Genomic DNA, 25,408 nt, shown 5'->3' on the forward strand with positions numbered 1-25,408 from the left:
ATAATAATAATAATAATAGTAATAGAATCATTAGCAAGACCTCGAAAAGGGATATAATTAATTTCGCCATTGATAATGATGGCGATGATGACCAAGATGATCATGATGATGATGATAAAAACGACGACGATGATGATGATGAAGATAGAAACGATAGTGATCATGATGATGACGATGATGACAACGACGATGATGTTGTTAATCGGCCTAAAAATGATGTTGGGAGAGCTCAGAAATCTAAACGCTCAACTTCTAAGGTGTGTGTGTGTTTGTTTTTGTATGTGTGTGTGTTTGTTTTCGTTTGTGTGTGTATGTGTGTGTGTGTAAGAGAAAGAGTTTGTGAGTGTGTATATGTATGTGTGCGTGCGTATGTGTGTGTGAGTGTCAATGTAACATACGCTACCATAGGTAGTACTAATAATGCATGCATAAATGAATGAATTATTATAATTAGTAAGACGCGTTTGAGTAATTTAGCATAAATTAATTCAATAGATCTGCGCCCAATTCGACATGGGTGGACATCTGCTCTGCAACGTCGGTGACGTCATCTGCAATAAATGTACGCTTGTGCCATCTGTCGTAATTTTGTTTACGTTTATTAATTTTATTTATTATTATTGTTATTTATATTATTATTATTATTGTTATTAGAATTACTATTTTTATTTTACTATATTATCATTATGAATGATGCAGATGAGATATTGTCACTGCTGAAGAAGGGCTCGTCGTCACGAATATACAAATCAAGAACTCTAAAAAAGTATTTTTGCCATCATCATCATTATTATTATTATTTATATTAAATCAATTTAATTATTTATCAATAGTAGAGTAAGATATAAATAAAAGTAATTCTTTATAAAATTTTCAAATTAATTAACGTGTATAAATCAGAAGAACTGCCGATAATATTTAATCATTAATATCTGAAAAACTGTCAAACACACCCTTCTTCTTTATTTTCCTCTCTCTCTCTCTCACTCTCTCTCTCTCTCTCTCCCTTTTTCTCTCTCCCTCTTTCTTTTTCTCTCTTCTCTCTTTTCTCTTTCTTTCTCGGACTCTCTCTCTCTCTCTCTCTCTCTCTCTCTCTCTCTCTCTCTCTCTCTCTCTCTCTCTCTCTCTCTCTTTGCATTTACCTTTGAATACGCGTTTTTTCATTATATGAGTTTGACGGGCATGAATCAAAGAATCTCTTCGCACTAGAACCCGGTCTCTGCGAAGCTACTAGGCAGAATCAGATCAGGCGCCTCTAGCCATTACACCATCTCGTTGCTAGTGTATGGTAATATCTGTAAAATTACAACATTACGACGAATACGTTTCTTCTCCTCTACTACAGAGAGTCGTTCAGACCTGCTTATGTCGCTCTAAAAGTAATGCGTAATACACTGCATTACCGTAACGCCGGCGAGAAAGAAGTAAAAATACTAGAGTACATTCATAGTAGCTGTAGTAGCAGTAGTGCTACTTGTAGTAGTAGTAGTATTGGTAGTGGTGGTAGCGGCTGTGGTAGCCGCGGTAGTAGTAATAGTGATGATAAAGACGAAAAGTTAGTATAGTATTTTTGTTTATTTATTCATTTTTTAATTCTTATATCTGTGTAATTCATTTTAATTAGTAATAATAGTTATTCTATTAATAATAATTATAATTATAGTAATAATAATAATAATATAATAATAATGATGATAATAAAGTTATTGCGTGAAGCTGTGGTCGTCTTTTGATTATTTTGGTTGCTGCTGTCTGGAGTTTGAACTGCTTGACGTCAGTGTCTTTGAGTTTATGGTAGGTGTGGCTTTTCTTCATTCATTCGTTCGTTCCTTCATTCTTTCGTTTGTTCGTTCGTTTGTACGTTCGTTCGTTCTTTCGTTTGTTCGTTTTATTTTTTTTCGTTCGTTCGTTTTCATTCCTTCAAACTGTTTTTCAATTGTAATCGTATGGATTTTACATTAATTTTTCCAATATAGCTTATAATATTGATAATAATAAAAAAAAAATAATAATATGATGATGATGATGGTGGTAAGAATTTATTGTGCAGTTTTATAGTAGGCTTATAAGTTTAACAGGGCGTATACATTGCATTGATTTCATTATTCATCAACTTAATCACTCGTTCATTTATGCTATTCATTCATTCTTTCACTCACTCACTCATTTCTTCATTCATTTGTTCATACATTTATCCCCTCATTCATTCATTCACTCATTCATTCCATCATTCATACACTCATTCATTCCATCATTCGTTCATTTTTTGGAACAGAAAAATAACAGCTTCCAAGCTTACTCCCTTTCTCAAGTTAAGCACATGGGCCAGCAACTATTAACCGCCCTACAATGTAAGCCATCCTCATTAACATAATTTATTCTCTTTGTATATACATATATATATATGTGTGTGTGTGTGTGTGTGTGTGTAATTATATGAATAAATTAGCATTAATTATAATAAATCAATGTTCGTATTTATCGGGTTGGTTTTCGTTTCTATGTTATCTTTGTTTATTCTTATATCTATTTAGTGTTTTTTATTGGGGGATGGGTTGGCTGATGTTTGCCTGTACTGTGCTATACTGTATGTGGTGTGCTTATGAGTATTGTTCACATTAACTATGTTATACCATTGTTAAGTTTTCTATTACTAATACTAGGGTTTTCACTTATATTAAAGGTTAGTTGGTTTTAGTATACATACATACGTACGTACATACAAACAAACGAACATACATCCAAACATACAAGCATGCATACAGACATATACATACATACGTACATTCGTACATACATAAACACAAAACAAACATACATTTACATGTACACAAACGTACATATACATTTACATGTGTTTTAGATTACTTTTACGCTTATATATTTATATTTGTACGTATGTTTATATATATGTGTGTGTGTGTTTGGTGTGTGAGTGTTGGAAAGAGTGTTGGAAAGGTTTATAAATACTGTATAAGTTTTACCGAATTATTGGCATTAATCAATTTAAATATGCTTTTTCTGTGTTCTAACTGGCAAATGTTCTAATTAATATTAATTTATTTTAATTAGCCTAGGCTAACCGGTTAAATTAATGTAAATCAATGTTTGTTTATGCAAATTTATCTTCTTGACAGTTCTCCACGATAGGAACATCATACATACGAACGTCAGACCCGAGAGTGTAATGTTTGTTGATTCATCTTATGACGTAATCGTCGTAAGTTTTTTATCATTTTATTATTATTGTTGTTGTTTTTGTTGTTGATGTTGTTGATGTTTGTTTTTTTTTGAACATTCATATTCAACAATCTATTTCTCTCAACCAGTTATGTTCAAAGTGCATTTTAATCATCCATCACGTCCATCCAGGACCCGAGTACCAACCAATCGTATAACAACATTAAAAATACTTCAATCCGATTGGCTCATTTCGAATCAGCCGTCAGGTCAGACTCCTCTAACAATATGTCAGTCATATCAGCCAGGCAGTACAAAGCTATTGAAGTTTTACTGGGTTAGCTCATAATTTATTCATAATTTCATAATAATTATTATTTTTAAATAATTTTATGAAAAAAGCCATATTCTGATAAATACTTCTATTAAAATATCTCGTTCGTTCGTTCAGTTTTATTCATTCAGTTTAGTCATTCATCCATTATTTCATTCATTCAGTTAGTAAGTAAGTCATTCATCTTTTCTTTATTTTTTTCATTTGTGCAATCAGCTGACTAATTTTACCTTCAATCTATTAAATTAAAAATTAATTAAAAAACTATCTAACTTGAGTAACCACTAACCATTCAGTCAGTCATCCATCCATTCATTATTTTGTCATTCATCCATCTGTCCAGTAGCCTAATTTTACTATCAATCTATCCACTAATCAATAAATACTACCTTGCAACTAACTTATCTAACAGAATTAGGCTGGGGAAACAAATGCGACATCTGGAGTCTGGCCTGCGTTCTCTTCGAGTTCTACACGGCTGACACGTTATTTCAAGTTCGAAAATTGATCCTTTTATTATTATTATTAATTAATTAATTATATAACATAATATACTTAATATACTTAATTAATTAAGTATATTATGTTGTTGTTGTTATTATTGTTATTGTATTTTGTTTTAATTACAGTCGCACTCGAACTTAGAACATTTGGCCATGATGGAGGCGACGTTAGGAACCATTCCAAGTCACATCTGCCTAAACTCCAAGTCAGTTCACTGATTGATTGATTGATTCATTTATTGGATTAATTGATTGACTGATTCATTCATTGGATTAATTGATTGATTTATTCATTCATTCCTTTATTCATTCATACGAACATGATTACAGGAAGCCTAAATTATTCCTGAATGGTCGACTGAGGTGGGACCATAACTCGAAGGAGGGTAGGTACGTCCTGAAGAACTCGAAACCGCTGAAGGTCGTTTGGAGATGAATGAATGAATTAATTAATGAATTAATTAATTAATTAATTAATTAATTAATGGATGAATGAATGGTTGGTGGTTGATTGAATGAGAGGTTGATTGAATGAATGTCTAACTGACTGACTAAATGTTCAGTTGAATTTTTTTTTTAAATTTTATTTTCTAACAATTTTCTATATATATTTTCAGACATACGCAAAAGCGAATAGCGAAGATGATGTTAACTTCATGGACCTTTTGAGATGCATGCTGAATTACGATGCCTGTAATAGATACACAGCCTCTGAAGCCCTGAGACACCATCTGTTTTTGTAATTAGTTTGATATGTATGTTATCCTTATTTGATTTTTGGGTTTATTTTTTGTTGGTTCATGAACGTGTTATACATTTTTTTTAAATGTCTGTTTATATATTTATCGAATTTATTTATCAAATTGTAAATTTATTGCTATAATCATTATTTTGTTTGTTTGTCTATTTATTTATTCATTCATTCCTTTATTTATTCACTTGTTCATTTATTTATTCATTCATTTATGATTAACATAATTTATTCATGATTTGTTTTATTGGGGTTAGGAATTTTTGTTTAAAGATGTTTTTTGTTTAACTGACGTTTTGGACTGATTTAACTTTCTCAAAATTTTCATTTAGTTTTGTTTTTTTTTGATAATTTTTTAATTGTTTCAACTAAGTTGATTATATGACATTAATTTTTAGTTGATATGTTTATTTAAAACATGCTTTTGATTAATTTATTTTAAAATTATTTGGATAAAACTTATGAAAATACAAAAAAAAAGTTTTCGATGCAAAATTCTTAAATATGCAGTTAAATAGAATACATGTGCGTTGTTTTGTAATGCTTTTTATCGGAAGTTTAAAAAAATGAAATGAAAAAAGAACATCTATAGCAGCTTATACATAGATTCTAAAAACATTGATTGCCAAAAATAAAATTCTGTGTTTGTTTTAGTTATCGCTCGGCAAGTTTCTTGTTCAAACATGATTAATCTTGTAAGATTTTCACCAAGAGTTGAAAATTAGTAACTAAAATTTCAAAATGCGACGTTAAATAAAATAAATAAATTAACGTTTTTTTGGTGTTTTTGTTTATCTTCTTATTTATTTTAATGTTGAAAGGTTTTTTAATTGGATTTCATTTAAATTTAAAATTTGAAATGCCGCCAACTTATTTGGAGTTTTCAACTTTTGTTTCGTTTGTGACTCTGTGCTAAATTATAATTAATCAAGTAATAAAATTAGGTTAATCTATAAGCTTATAGTTATGTATATACAAGAAGGCAAGTTATATCTGTAATATTGTTTTTTAGTATTATTCAAGATTTGAATTTCCCTGAGATGTTGACTGGTGTTGATTAGGAAAGAATTTTTAAATCAGACATTTTATTCATAATTCATTCTTCAACTGCATGGCAACTGATGACTTATATTTCCTTCGTCTTTCATTCTCATTTTGCATTAAGAGATGGTGTAAAAAAATGACCAACAAAAGCCAAAAGATGGCATGTTGATATCAATTGCTTCTGCTTTTTATATGAGATCAGCTACTTGTAGGTAGAAGTAGATATATCTAACTTTCCCCATAGTGTTCATCACCTGTGTGCGTGTATGATGCTTCCAAAATGGCTATTTACAAGGTGCCACCTTATTTAAAAGAGCAGCTGAGGAAAAGGTTATCAAGTCAGAGGCAGGATGAAAAAGCGCATGTTGGTGATGGAAAACAAGAAAATGGAATTGATCCAGATCAGGTATTTATTATAAAATTTATTTTTTTTATATCCAATTATTACAGTTTTAATTTTAGAACTTCACTAAAAGTTTATTTATTATCTTTTTTTAAAATTGTATACCTCATTTACCCCAAAAGCCAAGAGGGCCAAAAAGTTACCTTGATGTAGCCATAGAGCTGGCAAAAAGAGATGTGAAGGAGAAGAATTTTCATTTTTATAACATGATCCACCAAGATGAAAACTTGAAAAATTTATTTGAACAACAAAACCTGCATATTAATAACAATGTTGATGATGATGAGGATGACGGTGGGGATGGTGTTGAAAGAAATAGTGATGATGAGGAAGATGATGACGCTAATAAAGGTGCTACATTTGAAATTAGGAAAAAAAGCATCAAAAAGCTTCCAGGTTAATATAAAATTATTTAATTTATAAAACAAACTTTTTATAACCAATTATGATTTTTGTAATTATTCAATAACTTTATTATGATTTTATTTCCAGCAAGAAGTTTGTCTCCGCCAACTCGAGATTTTAATCTTAATTCTATGATGCCAAAAAAACCGATTAAAGTGATCAGTCGAGTGAAATTAAGGACAGAAATTGAGAGACTTACTGGTGATATTAATAGATCTGTACAGAGAGTTGTTGTTTTAGCTGCTGTGAAAGTGTTAGATGGAAATAATTATGGTTGGTTGGCTGAGGGCTTATTTATTGTTGTTTGATTGATTGATTGATTGATTGATTGATTGATTGATTGATTGATTGATTGATTGATTGATTGATTGATTGATTGATTGGTTGATTGGTTGATTGATTGATTGATTGATTGATTGATTGATTGATTGATTGATTGATTGATTGATTGATTGATTGATTGATTGATTGATTGATTGATTGATTGATTGGTTGATTGGTTGATTGGTTGATTGGTTGATTGGTTGTTTTATTGATTGATTGGTTAATTGATTGACTATTTAATTAATTTATTAATAAATAGATATTTTTTAACATACCACTGAATTCATAAGAAAACGAAAATAAATTTTTGAGTTTAAGAAAAATCAGTAATAACCCTCCTATATACATAACCCAAATTGTCAGATGATTCTCTAGAGGTCATGAAACGAAAGGTCAGGGTCATGGAAAGGTCAACTCGAATCTCAAGGTCATTGTATGAAGTTGATAGATTAAGTAGGAAAGTGATGATGACGACGGCAAGCAGTAATGACGGTGATGGTGAGAGTAATTTGGTTAGTTTAACCTGTTCAATTATATTTATATAATTTTTATAATTATAAATATATTGTTATAATTAATGAAAATAATTTAGTCAAATATAGTGTTGGTATTTAAATAATAATGATTCTGTTTCTTCTTTATATTTCTTTTTTTAACTTTCTCTTTCACTATTTTCCTGTTGCACTCACTTTTTGCTCAATCACTCTTTTTTTCTCACTCATTTATTCCACTCTTTTTTTCTCACTCTATCTTTCTCTCACCTTCTCTCTCACCATCTCTCTTTCTCTCACCACAAAGACCAGTCTTAACCAGTTGCTGCCATGCCTGAGAGGCTCACATAAAATTCTTGTGATGGTAGTACAACAGATGAGTGACATGCTGGACCCGTCAGCATTCGTTAGGTCAAAGATATATAGGGATGTGCTTGCTGTCATCGAGTTAGTATGATTGGATGTTTGATTCTTTGGTTGTTTTTTTTTCTATTTCTGTTTATTATTTTATCTAGTGTTTGTTTTGGAAGGGTGGATTGAAATTTTAGAGTTTTTGAATTTGAAAATTTTTGATATTTTCGCGAATTAGGAGAGTGGCGTTGATGTTGAATAAGTTGGCTGGGAGGGAGGAATTCATTCAAACGGTTATGTGGTCTTCTGATCTGAAAAATATTCTGGTTGGTTGGTTGGCTGATTGATTGGATTATTGTTTCATTGATTTGTGATTGAATTATTGATTTAATTCATTGGCAGGTTGATTGTCTAATTGATTGATTTGTGATTGAATAGATTGTTTATTTGAATGACTATTTGGCTAATTAATTAATTAATTAATTAATTAATTAGTTTGGTTTGCTCTATCACCCAACCAATTAATTAATTATAGCATCCAACTGATCCTTCCTTGAATGCAAACATCGATTTGAACAACAACAACATCGTTGAAAGTAAAGAAGAACCAACCACAACAGCAGCAGATGTAAACACAGAAAAAGTGAAACAAATAATACAAGAGAGGCAGAGAACATTGGAAACACATCAACAGCAGCTGCAACAGTTGATCTTGCAACAAAAAGAAAATGAGCCACAACCACGTCACTTGCAGCAAAAATCTATATTAAAAAATCAGACAGATAACTCAAAACACTCAAAAACTTCAGCCCTTTCTCAATGGTTAAGACTCTTCATGTCCAAAGAAACACCAACACCACCAAGTATTGGCAAAGAAAATTTAGAAACCAATTCACACCAGCAGCCTAAAGCACTACCATCTACCAGAAAACCGTCACAACTTTCAATGCTACAAAGATTTGTTAAAGATCGTGAACTGTCAAGGTTGAAAAGATTACAAGAATTGAAAAGAAGTCGGAGCAGCGGTAGTAGCACAAAGCCAGCTTCAATTCTCCCAGAAGCATCAACAGCAGCTGCAAAAATGGTAAAAAGATATCCACGTTTCAACAGTGTTAGATCTAAAAGTAGTCCGTCTAAGTTGATGACAAGAATTTCGAATCAGAGGAATGTTGGAGTTGGTAGAAGCAGTAATAGCGATGCTGATGATAGCGTTGTTAAATGTCCTTACTGCGGTAATGAGTTTCAACATAAGAAGCCAAAAATTATTTTCAGCGTTTGTGATGATGATGGTGACGTTGGTGATGATGATGTTGCTGGTGATGATGTTGGTGATTCAAGACAAACAAACCCCATCAACAAACATCATCTTAGTTCTAAAACTTTCAAAAACTATAACAACAATGTTGACAATTGCAAACTTCATTGTCATAATCTTCGTTGCTACTCATGTCGGCTCAATTATCAACAAAAACAACAGCAACAACAACAAAAACGTCATCAACAACTTCACCAATCGTTCCTCAAACCGGCTAAAACAGCAACTGCAACGAAGAAATGGTTTGATGCTGAAGATATAGTGCTAATTAATGATGACGCTGATCAAAAGAACGATGATCAAGGTAATGGTGCTGATTTCAGGAAGTTGAAAGAAAAATTGAATCAGATTGAGGTAAATTTATTTTCATTATTAACATAATTATTAACATAATTACTATAATTATTATTTGCTATATAATTATATTTTTTTTTCTCAGATTGAAAGACAAGCAATAAAAGACAAATGGTCTGTTAATACTACCTCTGCAACAGTAACTACTAACGAACGACATTCTACTATAAGTACCACTTCTACTGCTGCTGCAGCTCCTACAAATACTTTTGCAGCTACTACTTCTACTACTACTACTACTTTAACTACTACAACTGCAACTACTTATAAAAAATCAAAAACAGAAACCGAAAAGAAACAGCAGGAAAATCCAATTAACCAAAACCTGGAAATCCCATCAATTAAAAATAGCAAAAGCACCAATGATATAGAACGGATGAACGAAATTTTAAATTATTGGGACGAAGTTGACGGGGATTTTTTCAAATATGTCGATTTCACTGGCGTTAATGCCGACGACAAGTTGAAAATGAATGACCTCACAAATTTAACAGCCAGCAGTAATAAGAATTTTTCAAAAATTGCCAGTGCTAATTATCATGCAACAGAGAATGACAATGTTTTAAGCTTTAAATTAAGTAAACTAGATATAGCTGATGATAGTACGGTTAAATTACCGCATAATACGCTTCAAGCAGCTAGTAAGACAGACACCAAAACACAAGTAGATAACAAAAAATATCAAATAATTTATAGAAAACCAGTTTTTTTGAGCCTAGATGAAGCTTCCTATCGGAATATCATGAAAAGCAAAAAACTATCAGACAGACGAGCAAAGAATAAAAAAATAAAACTCAAAATGGCGACCAGAGACACTGATGGCGATGATAATGATCCTGGGGACAAGATGGCGGAGGAAGATGTCGATTTTGACACACTATCTGAGTATCTCACGGATAAATTAGTGAATGTATGTCTGAGGGATGTTTGTGATGAAATGGAGAGGGTTAATAATCAGGTTGTTGAGAAAGTTTTCCAATCTGAATTCAACAGCTAAGGTTGTTGGTTGCTGTTAGTAATTTTCACTCTCTCTCTCTCTCTCTCTCTCTCTCTCTCTCTCTCACTTTTATTTCTCTCTCTCTCACTTTTTTTTTCTCTCTCTCTCTCTATGTTAGGGCCAAATTTTGTTGTTGTTCATTACAGCAGTAATTAATTTTCTATTAAGCACTTTTTCCATCGCTATTCAGTGCCAAATTTAAATTGTGTTACTGTTAATTATATTATCATCTATCTTACGTATACATCGACTTAAAATATGTTATAAAATCAAGTAATGACGACGCTCACGATGGTAAAATGATTATTATTATTTTACAAATATTGTATTGTGTGATTTTGTTAGCGCTTTAGATTTCCCATTTTTTGAAGGGAATTTGAGTTTTATTAAGCTCTTGTTTAGATTTATAATCGTTTTTTTCTACTAGCTGTCTAGTTTTTTTTTAGTTTTAATATCATTAACTAGCACTGATATACATTTATTATTAGTATTGAGTCGTATGTAAAAATTTTATAATTCTATGTTTGTGTTTGTATTTGTTTGTTTGTTCGTTCGTTCATTTATTTGTTTGTTTGTATTTACATACATTACCTATGTTTGTGATTGTATATTTATTCAATGAGTGGTATGCTTTGTAGATTTGTAGGTAATTTTAGCGTGATGACGTTGTATGCATGCATGTACGTGTCTGTCTTTTTGGCTGAGGTCTTCCATATTCATGTTTGTAGATTCCTTTTAGTATCTATCCTTGAATTAAAATTTTTGTTGTTTCAAATATTACTACCGTTTGGTTGTTACTGTTATTCGATTTACTTTTTTGCACCTGATGATATTAGAGTTGAATTTTAGAGTTGAGTTTTACAAAAGTTCAATATATTATATTTGCTGTGTGATTTAGACGTTATATTTTAATAGCAATGTTAAGGATGATAATAATTTTAGTGTTAATGAGAGCTCGTGATCATATGATAACCTTCCTACAATTGTTAACTGATATTATTTGCACGTTTTACTCGAAACGTAATATCATATACGCGTGTGTATATTTAATCATTTTGATTCATATGATTTTCTTAGGCCATAATTGTTTTTTGCCTCTATTCTTAAATTAAAAATTCTTTTCTATTGAAAATATTTGATTAAATTAACTTAATAATCGTTTCCATTTTTCTCTTACAGAATAAATTTTATCATTTTCCAAATATTTGAATAATTTTTTTACTAACTGTGTGGGGTTGAATATTTTTGCCCTAATTTAGTTTTTTTTCATTTCATTTAACGTTAACTTTATTTTTCATTCTGTAGCTTTGCACTTGAAAATAATTTCAAAAAAGGTGTTTTTTGTTTTTGGCTTAGTTGAATTGAAAACTATTCTAATTTTTTCAATTTTCATTCATTAAAAACTACAGATTCGACTTTGAACATAGAAATTCATATTCAATAGGAAAGAAAAGGAAAGAATAACAGATATGTTAGCTAAAACGTTTTTATTGACACAGCTTGATGCTGTTGAAACAATTGAATCAGCGCTACTGTAACAAGTCCTAAGACGGCCATCAGCCAACAGAAGAACAACAGTACAACTCGGCCTGCGTATGAAGTATCGTAACTAATGTCCGGATTATCTTCAGGGAGAGGGCCTTTAGGCATCAACCATAATGTTATTGTGACTATCAGGGCCAGGAAAAATGTACCGACGGCAGCAAATGCAACTTTCCCTCCGATACGGACGGCGAACAGCCAAATGATTAGGGCTGTCAACCACAATACTGTTAAGATTATTACGCCAGTCCCGACCATGTTTCGCAGACTTTTTGAATGATATATTTAAAAAATTTTAAGTTATAATGGGTCATTCGAGTCATTTATTTGTTTAAATAAAATTGAACTGCTTATTATGTTGCTATTGGCAACATAGAACTTTGATTATAGTGAACAAGTACTGAAAAATTGATTATCGTAGTTCTTTGTAAACAACCTTTCCTTTTCCGACCAGCATTTTCTGAAAGTACACTGCTCTTTTAACAAGCTTAGGCCAGTCCGGCGGCGTGTATTTATTTAGAAGTAATCCATTAAAAACAATTTTGTATTTTTATTTTTAAAATATTTCCCATTTATTTTTTGTTAAAATTTTTGTGTTTCAGATTGAAATAATGGCTTCAACAGTTGAACAACTTGCATGTACGTACGGCGCATTGATCCTGGCCGACGATGATATCACCATCACGGTAACTTACTACTTCGAGCTTTATTTTATCAGATTTTTTACGTTTAGCCATTCAAGCATCTCATTTTAAGAATTATTTTATTATAAAACTAATTTGATTGTTTAATTTTTTCAGGCAGAAAAGATCAGTACATTGTTGAAGGCTGCAGATGTCGATGTTGAACCAATTTGGCCTTGTTAGTTAACTGTTCATTCATTTTCTTTAATAACTAATTCTCTTTATTAGTTGACAAAAGTACAAAATCTTTTTCATTTGATTTTAAAATTAAAACTAGAGCCAGTTTTTATGTGTCCTGTTGAATTTCCTATTAAAATTACATGTCTATTTTTACTCTTTCAGCCTTGTTTGCCAGAGCTCTCACTGGGATGAACATCCGAGAGTTAGTGTCAAAAGTAGGAAGTGTGGGTGCTCCATCAGGTGCACCTGCCGGAGGTGCCCCTGCCACTGGAGCTGCTCCTGCTGCTGAAGCTAAAAAAGAAGAGAAGGAAGAAAAGAAAGAGGAGGAGAAAGAAGAAGAGGAAGATGAGGATATGGGCTTTGGTTAGTTTTTAAGTTCTCCCACTTGAAATTTAACAAGAGTGTTTTTTAAAAGCATTGCTCAGAAATCTTTAAAAAAAATTTCTCGTGTTATAACAGACAAAATAAATGTTATACTTCAGTATTTTTGTAGAATGTTTACATTTTTCATTAACTGTTCTGTAATTTTTTCCCATTCACAGGTCTGTTTGACTAAACTTTGAAGCAAAACCGAGACTGTTCTAATTTTTATCATTAAATTTTTTATTTATTTCAATGAATAAAAAATTTTCTCCACACTTGTTTCTGTTTAACTAATTACTAATAAATGGCATATCAAATCATAGATGTTGAATATTCAGTTCTCTAGTTATTTTATTGGAAACATAATGGGCTAAAATGAGTTCATGAGATTTCCATAGGCTGGGATGTTAATAAATGAGTCGCGAGTCTGTGTAGCGTCAGAAATGAATATTACATATAAGTGAACAATGTTAGAGATAGCCCGCTGTTCATGTTAATGTATTTTCTGATTAGAAAGTAAATTGAATGAAACGGCGTTATTAATGATTTTGAAACCTTAGCATGCCTGCGTTTGTACTAGTGCAGTGTGTTGGATACGTGCGTGTGTTGTTACTGCTTGCGCATTTAAAGCATGTTCCTTGCCGGTATTACTCATTATTTATTGCGCAATGAAGTGTGCTGCTTCAAGTTGCTCTTTACTTATCGACATGGTTTGAGATAATGCTCAAAAAACATTGTTTATTGTATGTGCTCTCTGTTCTCTAGATGTTTTAGTGGTATATAAGAATATTTTAACGCATTCGAATCATCATTGCTTCGGGAATTTTTCACAAACTTAAGGAAATTTAGTGATACGCGCGTATTTTTGTAACTAATCTTGGCACAGATGAGTTTTAGCGTGAACTGCAGTAACTTGAATTAGCGTTGATGTTGTATTTTGTATTGTGCATAACTGAATAATGGATAACATAAAGAAGGCCGGATTATTCATACAGAAACTGTTCGGCAGCCAGACACCGCCGAAGGCATCGAGTTGCGACAGCGATATGAACGCCCAACTCTCCAATTCAACAGATGAACGTAACAAACGAGCGACCAAGGCTTCACATCGTCGTCGACACACCGTTCAACTTGAACGCAGTGTAACAGGAGATTTAAAATTTAGAATCAGACCAATGGATAGTTTGGAAGTTTCTGACGAAGAGGTCGCTAAACGAACAAGTCTGATCTCCAATCGTGGTGAGGATGAAATTTCTAAGCTCGATAGTTCACAAATTGATTGCGACAATTCAGATGAAACTTTGGTTGCTAGAGCTCTAGCTCGTAATCCGTCATTCAGCTATGAACATTTCGTTGATTGTGCTGTTTCTTCTGCCGATAGAGAGCTCATCGACAACGCTACTCGTCGAGAAAAATATAAAAGAAGTAAATCAGTCAATCCATCCAAGATCTGCATAGAACAAGAAAGTATGAAAGAAAAATTAAAAATGGACATCAAGGACAGCCAACCATTTGACCTCACATCTACAAATCAACAACATGAAAGTAGCCAACCTTCAAACGATGATCCAGCCGTTCAGTTCTCTAGCATCAAAATATCCAGCAGTTCGCGGAAGCAGATTAACAAGAATGAACATGCTCCAAAGCACACTGACGACGATCGAAAAAATAAAAAAACTCTCAGCATTCAAGCGGAAACATCTAGAGCAAAACACCATCTCCACACAACTGAAAACGAGAAACTCACTAGAAAGAAATCAAACAACAACCTGAACATAAAACATAAATTAGCGAAACACCGATCCATAGAATCGTCAGGAGATCCGGAACAGAAATTAGAATTTCCGACGACTCCGGAAATGCTTCTGGACTACCACAAACACCACAACATACTGGACGCCAACGAGGAGTGGCTCGTAGTCGAATTGAACGAATACGAATGCCTCATAGACAATCTGGAGATCATAAAAATCATCGCTTCTCACTCTAAATTCTTCGAAGTCAGTCCTGAAGAGCTCTGGCAAGAGTTTTTTGAATTCGTTGAAGACGTGCCCTCATACGATGAAGTCATTAATTTTGATGTTTGGCAAGAGTTTAGAGATAAGAAATATACGTGCTAGAAATAAAACTTGAATAAAAAGTAAAATTTTGAAATGACTATTGAGTTGCGTTCCTGCAAATTGCAAAAATATTACATTCATAACTATTCTAAAACATTATTCTTATCCAATTTCAAATGAACAGACGAATTATTGATTGTAGAAAACCATAGATTTAGGAATGGAACACATATTATGCATCAAATTTTAAAAATGATTGTAGTAAGTAATATAATGACAACGCAAATCAAGTAGATATTAATTGAAGTTTTTTGAAAGCGTTGAACTTTTTTTGTTAAACTTTTAATATAATGACAACGCAAATCAAGTAGATATTAATTGAAGTTTTTTGAAAGCGTTAAACTTTTTTTGTTACAATAAAAAGACAAATTGTTCATTCTTATTACACACACCCACCTATACGCACTCACACACACAACATTACACACACACACACGCACATATAACTTTATAAATATTGTTCTTTGTGAGTCTACGATCATAAATATTATACTCACATCTGAAAAATAATGCTATTAACGATAGTAATAAAAGATACACAGTAAGAATATTATTATTAACAATAGGTAATCATGATAATATTTATAAGGCAGAAACATAGAAGCGGATTAAAGCCAATCCTTAACAAAATTTACTCAACAAAAGATGGTATTCATTGATTAGATAATACAGAAACACGGCATACCAGTCAATAACGATAATTATAATTAAATTGCTTTAAAGTTATAGACAGCAAATAACTATAATTACAACAGTACACGCACACACACACACACACACACATACACACACATACACAAACACACTAAACATAAATGAACAAATAACATGATGTTCGTAAGTTAAATTGCCGTATTGGTAATACTAGTAATAGTGTAAGTATAGTAATAATGAAAATACTAAAGGAAGCAGCAGTAGTAGTAGTAGTAGTAGTAGTAGTAATAATAATAGTAATAGTAGAAGTGGTAGTAGTAGTATAGTAGTAGTAGTAGCAGTAGTAGCGGTAGTGGAAGTTAAAATACTACTAATGGTAGCAGTAACAGTAGAAGTATGGTTACTTTTACCAAAAGTCAATTTATGAGGCACTTTAGCCAACTTGACCAAGACGGTGTGGACATTTTGGATAGATTCAATACTTGCCCCTGGTATTGGGGAGAAAAAAAAGAATTAAAAGTAAAATAAATAAATAATATTTATTAAAAATAATTATTAATGACGATGCATATAAGCATGTGTATTCAATTTATTTAATTTTTTAAAGCCTGTTCACTGACTAACCCAGCCATCTTCTTCATCCAACCATTTCATGACAACCGGGTTTAAACACAGAGAGAAGCCGATATATTCTCCAAAAATCCTTTTTTCACTGTCAGTCCCGTCCAAATCCTGTATAAATTTCCTCCAGTACGCAAACCAGACAACAATTCTTCCAATATTGCACTTGTCAAAAACTTCCTCGGCCAGCGTTTGAACTGTAGGGAGGCCTACCATCTCGTGAATTGAAACATTCGAGGAGACAGTTCTGTCAATTTCCTTGACTTCATCGTCTCTAAGTTTCTTTATTGCATTTCTGACTGTCTGTATGTGATTTTTATATGTTTGCAAGTTATCAGGGATTGGAGATTCTAAGTCATATATGCTGTCTACCCCCAGTGCACATGCAATTTCTTTTTTTTTGTTCTGAACTTTTAACTTTACATTAAGATTCAAGTTCTTTGATGAATCAACGCTGGAATCTGTTTCATCTAATAAGTAAGTTGAGAAGTTTTGGATATCTTTGATGATAACTTCTCCAGATGGTGTCATCTGTGTGAATCCTGGAACACTTTGTAATTTTTCAATCTTCTCTTGCAGCAGCTGGTTTGATTCTAAAACTTGATTCATAATCTTTGTTTGTATCTCAACATTTTGACGGAGAACTTCAAATTTTGATTGATAATTCTCAATAACTGGAATGTTTTTCAAGTCAGCTCTGTCTAACTCTGCAACAACATAACTGAAATCGACACTTTCCTTCAAAGACTTGCGGAACATGTCGTACGTTCTTTCATCTTTTAACTTCTCTAACATCGACAAAAACTTTCTCATCTGGTTCCGGTTAATTCCTTCTGCTTTGATTTCCTCTATCATTTCCGAACTGAAATCCGTCAGATTAGAGTACAGATAGTCCTGGATGTCATCAAAAATTACGGAATCTACGATCAATTTGTATGTGGCTTTGATACGAGATTTCTGTTCTTCATTCATTTTCCGGGTAAAACCGTTAGCTGCCAAAACAAAACCAAGTTCAGTTTAGTTCAGCTAGTTAAGTAAAAGTTTGAGTTGAGTTGGTCTTTCTCTTTATTTTCGTTGTTTTGACTGGCGATCTAATGAACAAACTCTATCAACTTAACCGTCTACATTTATAAATCGTTAGAATATGTAATAAATTTAAAAATTTTATATAAAATTCGGAAAATTAGGACGAAAAAATGACGACTTCAATTTTTATTGTTTGTTATTGTTTACTTTATAAGTGAGCGATGATATAATATTAAAAGAGTGAATCCAGGTAAAAAAACCAAAGTATGAACACATAAATTTAGTTACATTTTTTACACAGTTTTAAAATATTTTTAATTTAATATTGAAAATGTACAAATTATAAATTTTTTATAAATGTGTATTATTTTTAAAAAAAAAATCTAAATTACTAAAAAATAAATTTCTACGGCCAGGGCTTTACTCTGGATATTTAATGAATGAATTTTTATGCTCTAGGTTTACCTTTTGCACATTTAAAGGGACAATTTGAATGTCTAAAATTTGTAATTATTTCATCGAAAATTTCATCAAAGTTATCATTTCTGACATTTCTAAAGTTTTTATTTAATGAATAAACAAATAATTGTTAGACACTATTAAAAAGTTAGTTTAATCGAGTTTATAGTCAATTTTTCGTGAAACATTTTTTTCATTTGTAATTTGCTTGTTTTTAAAAACTTTTTTTGAGGATTTTATTTTTCCAATTTAATTATTAAATTAAATTTTATTTGAGAAATTCCTAATTAATTTTTAATATTATTTTGGCATTTGTGTCTTAATTTTCGCTTCTATTGACATATTTGTCCATACTTGATAATTGGTATATTATTGAAAGATTATTTTTTCATTATTCTCCAAAATAATCCAATGTTTTTTGTAAATTATTTTAAAATAAAATAATTTTAAAAAGAATCAATTTAGTAGAGGCATTTATCTCAACAACAGACTAACAAAGCCACATTTCACACATGGATGACATATTATATTGCATATGATATTTTATGATATCTCTTCTATAGATATTGCATATGATATCTCAACAGATAGGCAGATATCTCTATTTGCATTTAAACTGGTTATGACTGGACACTAAAAATGACGTCATCGCGCAGATCTATAATTATTAACAATTAAAGTTATATTATTTGATAAAATGTTAATTAATACCCCACATATAATTAATTTGTTTATAAAAGATATCTGTTTTACTTCTTTAATTCAATTTAAATACTTTAATTTGTTAGTTAAATTATCATACAATCACAATCTAACACACACACACACACACACACACACACACACACACACACACACACACACAAGACTGTTTTTTGATATTTTCACAAGTGATCTTTATCAATTAGACAAAATATGTTGTAGAACAGTTAGGCAGATTGCCATATTAGTAATATCAGTAAACATATATACATATATATGTATGGATGTGTACTTATATAGACGTATGTGTATATACATTTATAATAGCATTAGTAAATAGTGTTAATGTCAATAGTTTATAACTGGGCTATTCATGTTGGATGTAGAAACAATGTTAACATTGGATGCAATATGCTTTTGCCCACATACACACATCCATAAAAACAAACAAACAAATATACAAACAAACAAACGTACTCACATATATACAAACATAAAAAACATACAAGCATATGTCAGAAACCAACATAAATGCATACATACATTCATACACACTAACATATATATACGCATATCTATATAACAGCTTTATATAAATGTATTAAACATATGTCCATGAATATATGTATGTATGTTTGTTTCTAAGTGCGTATGTGCGTATGTGTATATTTATGTATGTTAAAACCAAATGATGCTTCAGTTTAAGCATTGGCAAATAAATACAAATAAAAATGTTTGCATATGTTTCAAGTTTATTTGTTGCTTTGGACTGTTGTTTTGTATGTTATATGTATTTATATTCGTGTGTGCGTGTGTGCGTGCTTGTGTGTGTGTGAAAGAAAGAAAGGAAGAGAGAGAAAAAGAGAAAGAAAGAAAGAGAAAAAGAGAGAGAGAGAGAAAGAGAGAGAGAGAAAGAGAGAGAGAGAGAGAGAGAGTGAGAGATGAAGATAATAGGATGAGGATAATGTTTGTGTTTGTTTGGCTGAAAAGCAGACAGATAAGCGCCTCTATAGAAAAATGAAGATTGCTCTGGTCTTGTAAAATAATAATAATAATAATAATAAGAACGGCAATAATAACAACATTAACGAAAATAATAATAACAATATTAAGCTAAATAGCAATAAGGATATTTAATAATTTCGAACCTAAATGAAATATGTTGTTTCATATGTTCACAATGATGCTGTTATATTGGGATGATTTCTTTGAATAACTCTGTGCAAACATTCGTATGTGTGTTTGTATGTACAAAACTAAATGATTAAGCATACCAGCTCACATTTATACGTATGTAAATACACACATACACTCGAAAAAACAAACACACACATAAATAAACACGTACATTCATACATACCTACATACACACAACATACACACACACATTCATACATACACACATACACATTCAAACATACATTCATACATACATACATAAAAACATACAAACATAAAATATGAATGTATTGAATAATTCAATGTACTTAGAAAATGGAATAAAGATGGCCACATCTATCTCTATGCTGTTAGTTAAGAGGGAACAATTTGAAAAAATGCCAAAAAATATCAAAAGATAACGAGAAATAACGAGATATAACGAAAAACATCCTCTTTTATATATATTTGCGTATATATTCATTTGCATAAATATCGTTTCGGATCGTTGTATTGTATATGTGTGTTTGTATTTATATGTGTGTGTGTGTGTGTTTGTTTGTATGTGTGTGTATGTGTTTGTATTTATATGTGTGTGTGTTTGTTTGTATGTGTGCGTGTGCGTGTGGGTGCTGTGTATTTATTAAGAATACAATTAATTTTCCACTACAGAATTCAATAGCTGTTCTGAAGCTTTGCTATTAACTTTGAACAAGGGAGAGGCACGACGACGACAACAACAACAACAACAACATTATCATCATCAGCCGTCTTAAAAACAACAACAACAACAGCAGTTACAACAACAACAATAACATCAACAACAACAGCAGTTACAATCACAACAACAGCATCATTACCATCAAAAAATCATTACAAATAGAGCCAATATCATTGCTATACTATCAAAAAAAACGAGTTGAAGCAACGACATCACATTATAAACAACATAAAGACATCAACAATACCAACAACAACTACATTAATAAGAAGATCCATTCAGTCTTTCACTGAAATCCAATATCAATAAATACCACAACATCGAAATAATTATCTGATTTGTATAAACAAATTTCATTAATATTTTTGATAAAAAAATCTGACGTTTAGTTCATTCTGGTTTAGAATTACAAAGACATCAACAACAACAACAACATCAATAGCAACAACAACAACAATAACAACAACATCAACATTAACAAAGACATCATTAAGTTTTAGCATCATCAACAGCTAACAAAGTTTTTTTAGTTTTTTTTAACAAACATCAAACAACATTTCGTGTCAACAAACAACAACAGCATCATCATCAACAATCAATCGCCACCTACTGCCACTACATCTACTACCGTTACTACAACAACTACAGCAACTACTAATACTACTACAATACCAACAACATCTTAGCCACAACTCGGAAACATCCTTAAAGATGGGCAAGGAGCAGAGCAAACTGAAGCCAGAAGCTTTGGAAGACTTAAGGAAGAACACTGCATTCACGGATGACGAAATTCAGGAATGGTATCGTGGCTTTATGAAGGATTGCCCGTCCGGAAAGCTCTCGAAAGAGGAATTCAAAAAGATTTATGCCAACTTTTTTCCAAGTGGCGATGCGTCTATGTTTTCCGGTTCGTTCGTTCGTTCGTTTGTTCGTTCGTTTATTTGTTCATTTGTTTAATATTATAATTAGTATTTTTTATATCATTATTATTGTTATTGTTATTATTATTTATGATTATGTTTGTTAAGCACATGAGGTAACACGCTAGCATGAAAAATAAACTCATCCATTTAATGGTCGGAGCTAATCATTTAATGGCTGCTTTAGTTTATTAGTTTGTTCATTTATTTTGTTGTTCTTTCATTCATTCATTTATTCTCCTTCATACATTTGTTTGTTCGTTTGTTCATTCGTTCGTTCGTTTGTTCATACGTTTGTTTATTTGTTTGTTCGGGCATTCGTTTGTTTGTTCATTCATCCATTCACTCACTCACACATTCATTCCTTCATTTTTTCATATTTCTTTCTTTTATCCATTCATTCATCCACTTATCTAAGTTCCATCACTCAATAACTTATCCATACAGTCACATACGTATGTAAACTAATGTAAACAATATAGAGGCAAAATAAAAACATCCATCCATACATTCATATTAATGCAGAACACGCACATTCATCCTCAACCACAAACTTTACCGCTACTGCTACTAATACTACCACAACTGCTAATACTACTACTGCTGCTGCTACCATTGCTGGTACTGTTACTGCTACTTCTTTTACTACTGCTGACGACAGTAACGCTACTACTTCTGCTACATAAACGTAGATTGTCGCTGTTAATCCCATGGGTAATTTCTGTGCATACGTTTTTGTATATACTGTCTGTACTTAATTATTTCGTGTTCTATTGTATTTATTCATTTGTTTTGTTTGTTTTTTTTTGTTCATTTGGTTTATTCTTTTGTTCATCATTCGTTTATTCATTTGTCGGTTCGTCCATTTATTCATTCATTCATTCATCCAACTATGACTAATAAACTCATTCATTCACTCATTCGTTCATTCATTTGTAATGTAAATAGAATGTTATTGATAGATTTTATGTAAGTATGTGTGTGTGTGTGTGTGTGTGTGTGTGTGTATAGCAATACACGGTGTGGGGCACATTTTAAAGACGTTTAAAGTCAATCGATACATGTCTTTATATTAATTGATCATTTGTCAAATTAAAATGACGACGACGACGATGATGATGTTGGTGATGATGATGAGAGAGTTTGATGATAATGTAAATCATGATAACGATGATGACTGTGACGAGTATGACGACGACGATGATGAAAATTTTATTTATCAAACTAAAATACTCGTTTGATATAAATGTGCAAGTTAAAAAAAGACTAGCCACCAATTTATTAAGTGCTAGATAATTTAATTCCTCTTCTCATCTATATATATATATATATATATATATATATATATGTGTGTGTGTGTGTGTGTGTGTGTTTATATTTGTGTATATGTGTGTGTGTATGTGTGTGTATATGATGTTCTAAATGTATTACAATATATGTAGTAGTCCTAGTACACCAGTAAACTATGCCTAGTCTAGCTTATAATACTGTTGAATCGGCCATACCACGTAATTTCATTCATCAATTTTTTTTCTCATTTATTTTTCATTCGTTCGTTCGTTCGTTTGATCGTTCGTTCGTTCGTTCGTTCGTTCGTTTGTTTGTTCGTTCATTTGGTTCTTTCTGTTCATTTTATTACCCTCATTTTAATTTCCCCAAGATCCTGTTTTGATAATTTGTGGATCTGTTCATCAAATATTTACGCATTTTACTCTTTGTATATCTGCCTGTCTATCTATCTGTCTCCTTCTGTCTTTCTTTCTCTGTCTGTCAGACTATCTCTCACTGCTCTCTGTTTCTCTCTCTCTCTCTTCTTCTCTCTCTCACTCTCTCTTTCTTCTGTCACTCAATATTCTTTCATTTTTATTCACAGCTCATTTTTATAGTCACACATTTAAAATGCAGATTAAATCACCCCAACACGTGGGCGTTTGTTTGTTCGTATGTACGTGTGTGTGGGTGTGTGTGTGTATCTCTGTTTGTATTTGTATATGTGTGTATGCATATAAATGCGATGTATATCCGTGTATGTATGTATGTGTGTATGTATATATGTGTATGTATGTATGTATGCATGTTTGTGTATGTTTGTTTGTGTGTGTACGTGTGTTTTTTGTGTTTTCAATAATTATTATAACCATAATTGAGACGACGATAATTATATTATGTTTCATTCTTGTTATAATTAAGGCAGTTGTTGATGGATGTTAAATACTGAATGGCTACAATTACTGATTGTTATCAGTTGGTTTTTGATGGTTAGGTCTTTTTTTGATGTAATGTTGATGTAATGTTGAAAAAACGTCACAGTAACAACAAAAACAATGCAATGACGTCACAGTAACAACAACAATAACATCACAACAACAACAACCTCCTCAACAACAACATCAACAACAACAAAGCCTCTCGATAAAAATATAAACCATTTTGTAATTGGATGAATGTGACTTGCTGTCTCTTAATGGTCCTTTTTATTTTCTGTTTTGTCGTTGTTGTTGTTGTTGATGTTGTTGTTGTTGTTGTTGTTGTTGTTGATGCTGTTGATGTCGTTGTTGGTTCCGTATTACTGATGTAATTGCCGATGTTTTATTTTGTTCATGTCATTGCCATCACCAACATTAACATAATTACCATCGCCGTCATCATCGCTGCCATCATCTTCACCCTCTTCATCCTCATCTCCATTCTCTTCATCATCCCAACCCCCACCGCCATGACAGGTCACGTGTTCCGGACGTTCGACACAAACAACGACGGGACGATAGACTTCCGGGAATTCCTCTGCGCCCTCAGTATAACCTCCCGAGGCAACCTGGAACAGAAGTTGAAGTGGGCCTTCAACATGTATGATCTTGATGGAAACGGTTTCATCTCGAAGAGAGAGATGCTGGAGATTGTGAGCGTAAGTTTCGATGGAGATGTTGACGACGGAGAGGGGAGGGGTGGGGGTGTTTGGTTTGATGATTGTATTATAATATAATTCCGAAGATTCTTATTATAACTTCATTGTCAGAATCGCTTTCATCATCTTCATCGCCATCATCATCATCAACAACAACAACATTGCTATTATCTTCAACAACATCAACATCATCATCATCATTATACCATCAACATCGTCGTCATCGTCATCATCATCAGGCTATCTACAAGATGGTAGGCAGTACAATGAAGATGCCGGAAGATGAGTCTACTCCGGAAAAAAGGACAGACAAAATATTTCGACAGATGGACAAGAACCTGGATGACAAACTTTCATTGAAGGAGTTCATAGACGGCGCCATGAATGATTCTACCATTGTTCAGCTGCTTCAGTGCGATCCTGGGCAGGCTTGATTGATTGGGTTGATTGGTTGGCTGGTTGATTGGTTGGTTGGCTGGTTAGTTGGTTGGCTGGTTGGTTGTTTGGTTGGTTGGTTGATGTGTTGTTCGGTTGATGGATTGATTTGGTTTAGTAAACTAGTTGGTTGGCTTGTCAATTGATTTTCAATGTAAAATTGTGTGGTTTAGGTCTGGCTAATTTGCTCTACAACATATACGAATAACAAAGCTCACAGAAACATTTTTTGCATCGGTCATATTACATATTACATTACAAAAACTCGTACGTAAGTACATACATACATACATACATACATACATACATACATACATACATACATACATACATACATACATACATACATACATACATACATACATACATACATACATACATACATACATACATACATACATACATACATACATACATACATACATACATACATACATACATACATACATACATACATACATACATAC

At 32.0% G+C, this 25,408-nt stretch overlaps 6 protein-coding genes across 6 annotated transcripts; 4 read left to right on the top strand and 2 right to left on the bottom strand.

Moving 5' to 3' along the window:
• Nucleotides 1-1,707: 1,707 nt before the first annotated feature.
• Nucleotides 1,708-4,760, top strand: HELRODRAFT_76443 (hypothetical protein; the record flags this gene model as incomplete). Its single annotated transcript, XM_009016456.1, has 8 exons — nt 1,708-1,794; nt 2,276-2,351; nt 3,138-3,220; nt 3,373-3,517; nt 3,927-4,009; nt 4,144-4,223; nt 4,348-4,438; nt 4,635-4,760. Coding segments are annotated over 8 exons (771 nt in total), but the record flags the coding sequence as incomplete, so codon positions are not given.
• A 7,168-nt stretch (nt 4,761-11,928) lies between these two features.
• Nucleotides 11,929-12,252, bottom strand: HELRODRAFT_170658 (hypothetical protein; the record flags this gene model as incomplete). The annotated part of the gene is made up of 1 exon (XM_009016457.1): nt 11,929-12,252. The coding sequence occupies one exon, from the start codon at nt 12,250-12,252 to the stop codon at nt 11,929-11,931; it is 324 nt and encodes a 107-aa protein (XP_009014705.1).
• A 195-nt stretch (nt 12,253-12,447) lies between these two features.
• On the top strand, nt 12,448-13,495 carry HELRODRAFT_185464 (hypothetical protein). The gene is made up of 5 exons (XM_009016458.1): nt 12,448-12,534; nt 12,597-12,680; nt 12,795-12,855; nt 13,020-13,220; nt 13,400-13,495. Exons 2-5 carry the CDS (start codon nt 12,606-12,608, stop codon nt 13,411-13,413), a joined length of 351 nt encoding a protein of 116 aa, XP_009014706.1. The 5' UTR covers nt 12,448-12,534; nt 12,597-12,605; the 3' UTR covers nt 13,414-13,495.
• A 545-nt stretch (nt 13,496-14,040) lies between these two features.
• HELRODRAFT_191140 (hypothetical protein) lies at nt 14,041-15,586 on the top strand. Its single transcript, XM_009016459.1, has one exon. It carries the CDS (start codon nt 14,180-14,182, stop codon nt 15,338-15,340), a length of 1,161 nt encoding a protein of 386 aa, XP_009014707.1. The 5' UTR covers nt 14,041-14,179; the 3' UTR covers nt 15,341-15,586.
• Nucleotides 15,587-16,606: 1,020 nt separating this feature from the next.
• Nucleotides 16,607-17,587, bottom strand: HELRODRAFT_170661 (hypothetical protein; the record flags this gene model as incomplete). Its single annotated transcript, XM_009016460.1, has 1 exon — nt 16,607-17,587. The coding sequence occupies one exon, from the start codon at nt 17,585-17,587 to the stop codon at nt 16,607-16,609; it is 981 nt and encodes a 326-aa protein (XP_009014708.1).
• Nucleotides 17,588-21,392: 3,805 nt separating this feature from the next.
• On the top strand, nt 21,393-24,940 carry HELRODRAFT_156757 (hypothetical protein; the record flags this gene model as incomplete). The annotated part of the gene is made up of 3 exons (XM_009016461.1): nt 21,393-21,588; nt 24,325-24,506; nt 24,746-24,940. The coding sequence occupies 3 exons, from the start codon at nt 21,393-21,395 to the stop codon at nt 24,938-24,940; spliced, it is 573 nt and encodes a 190-aa protein (XP_009014709.1).
• Between the last annotated feature and the right edge of the window lie 468 nt (nt 24,941-25,408).

This window comes from Helobdella robusta, assembly GCF_000326865.2.
Source record: "Helobdella robusta unplaced genomic scaffold HELROscaffold_18, whole genome shotgun sequence".
Classification (NCBI taxonomy): Eukaryota; Metazoa; Annelida; class Clitellata; order Rhynchobdellida; family Glossiphoniidae; genus Helobdella; species Helobdella robusta.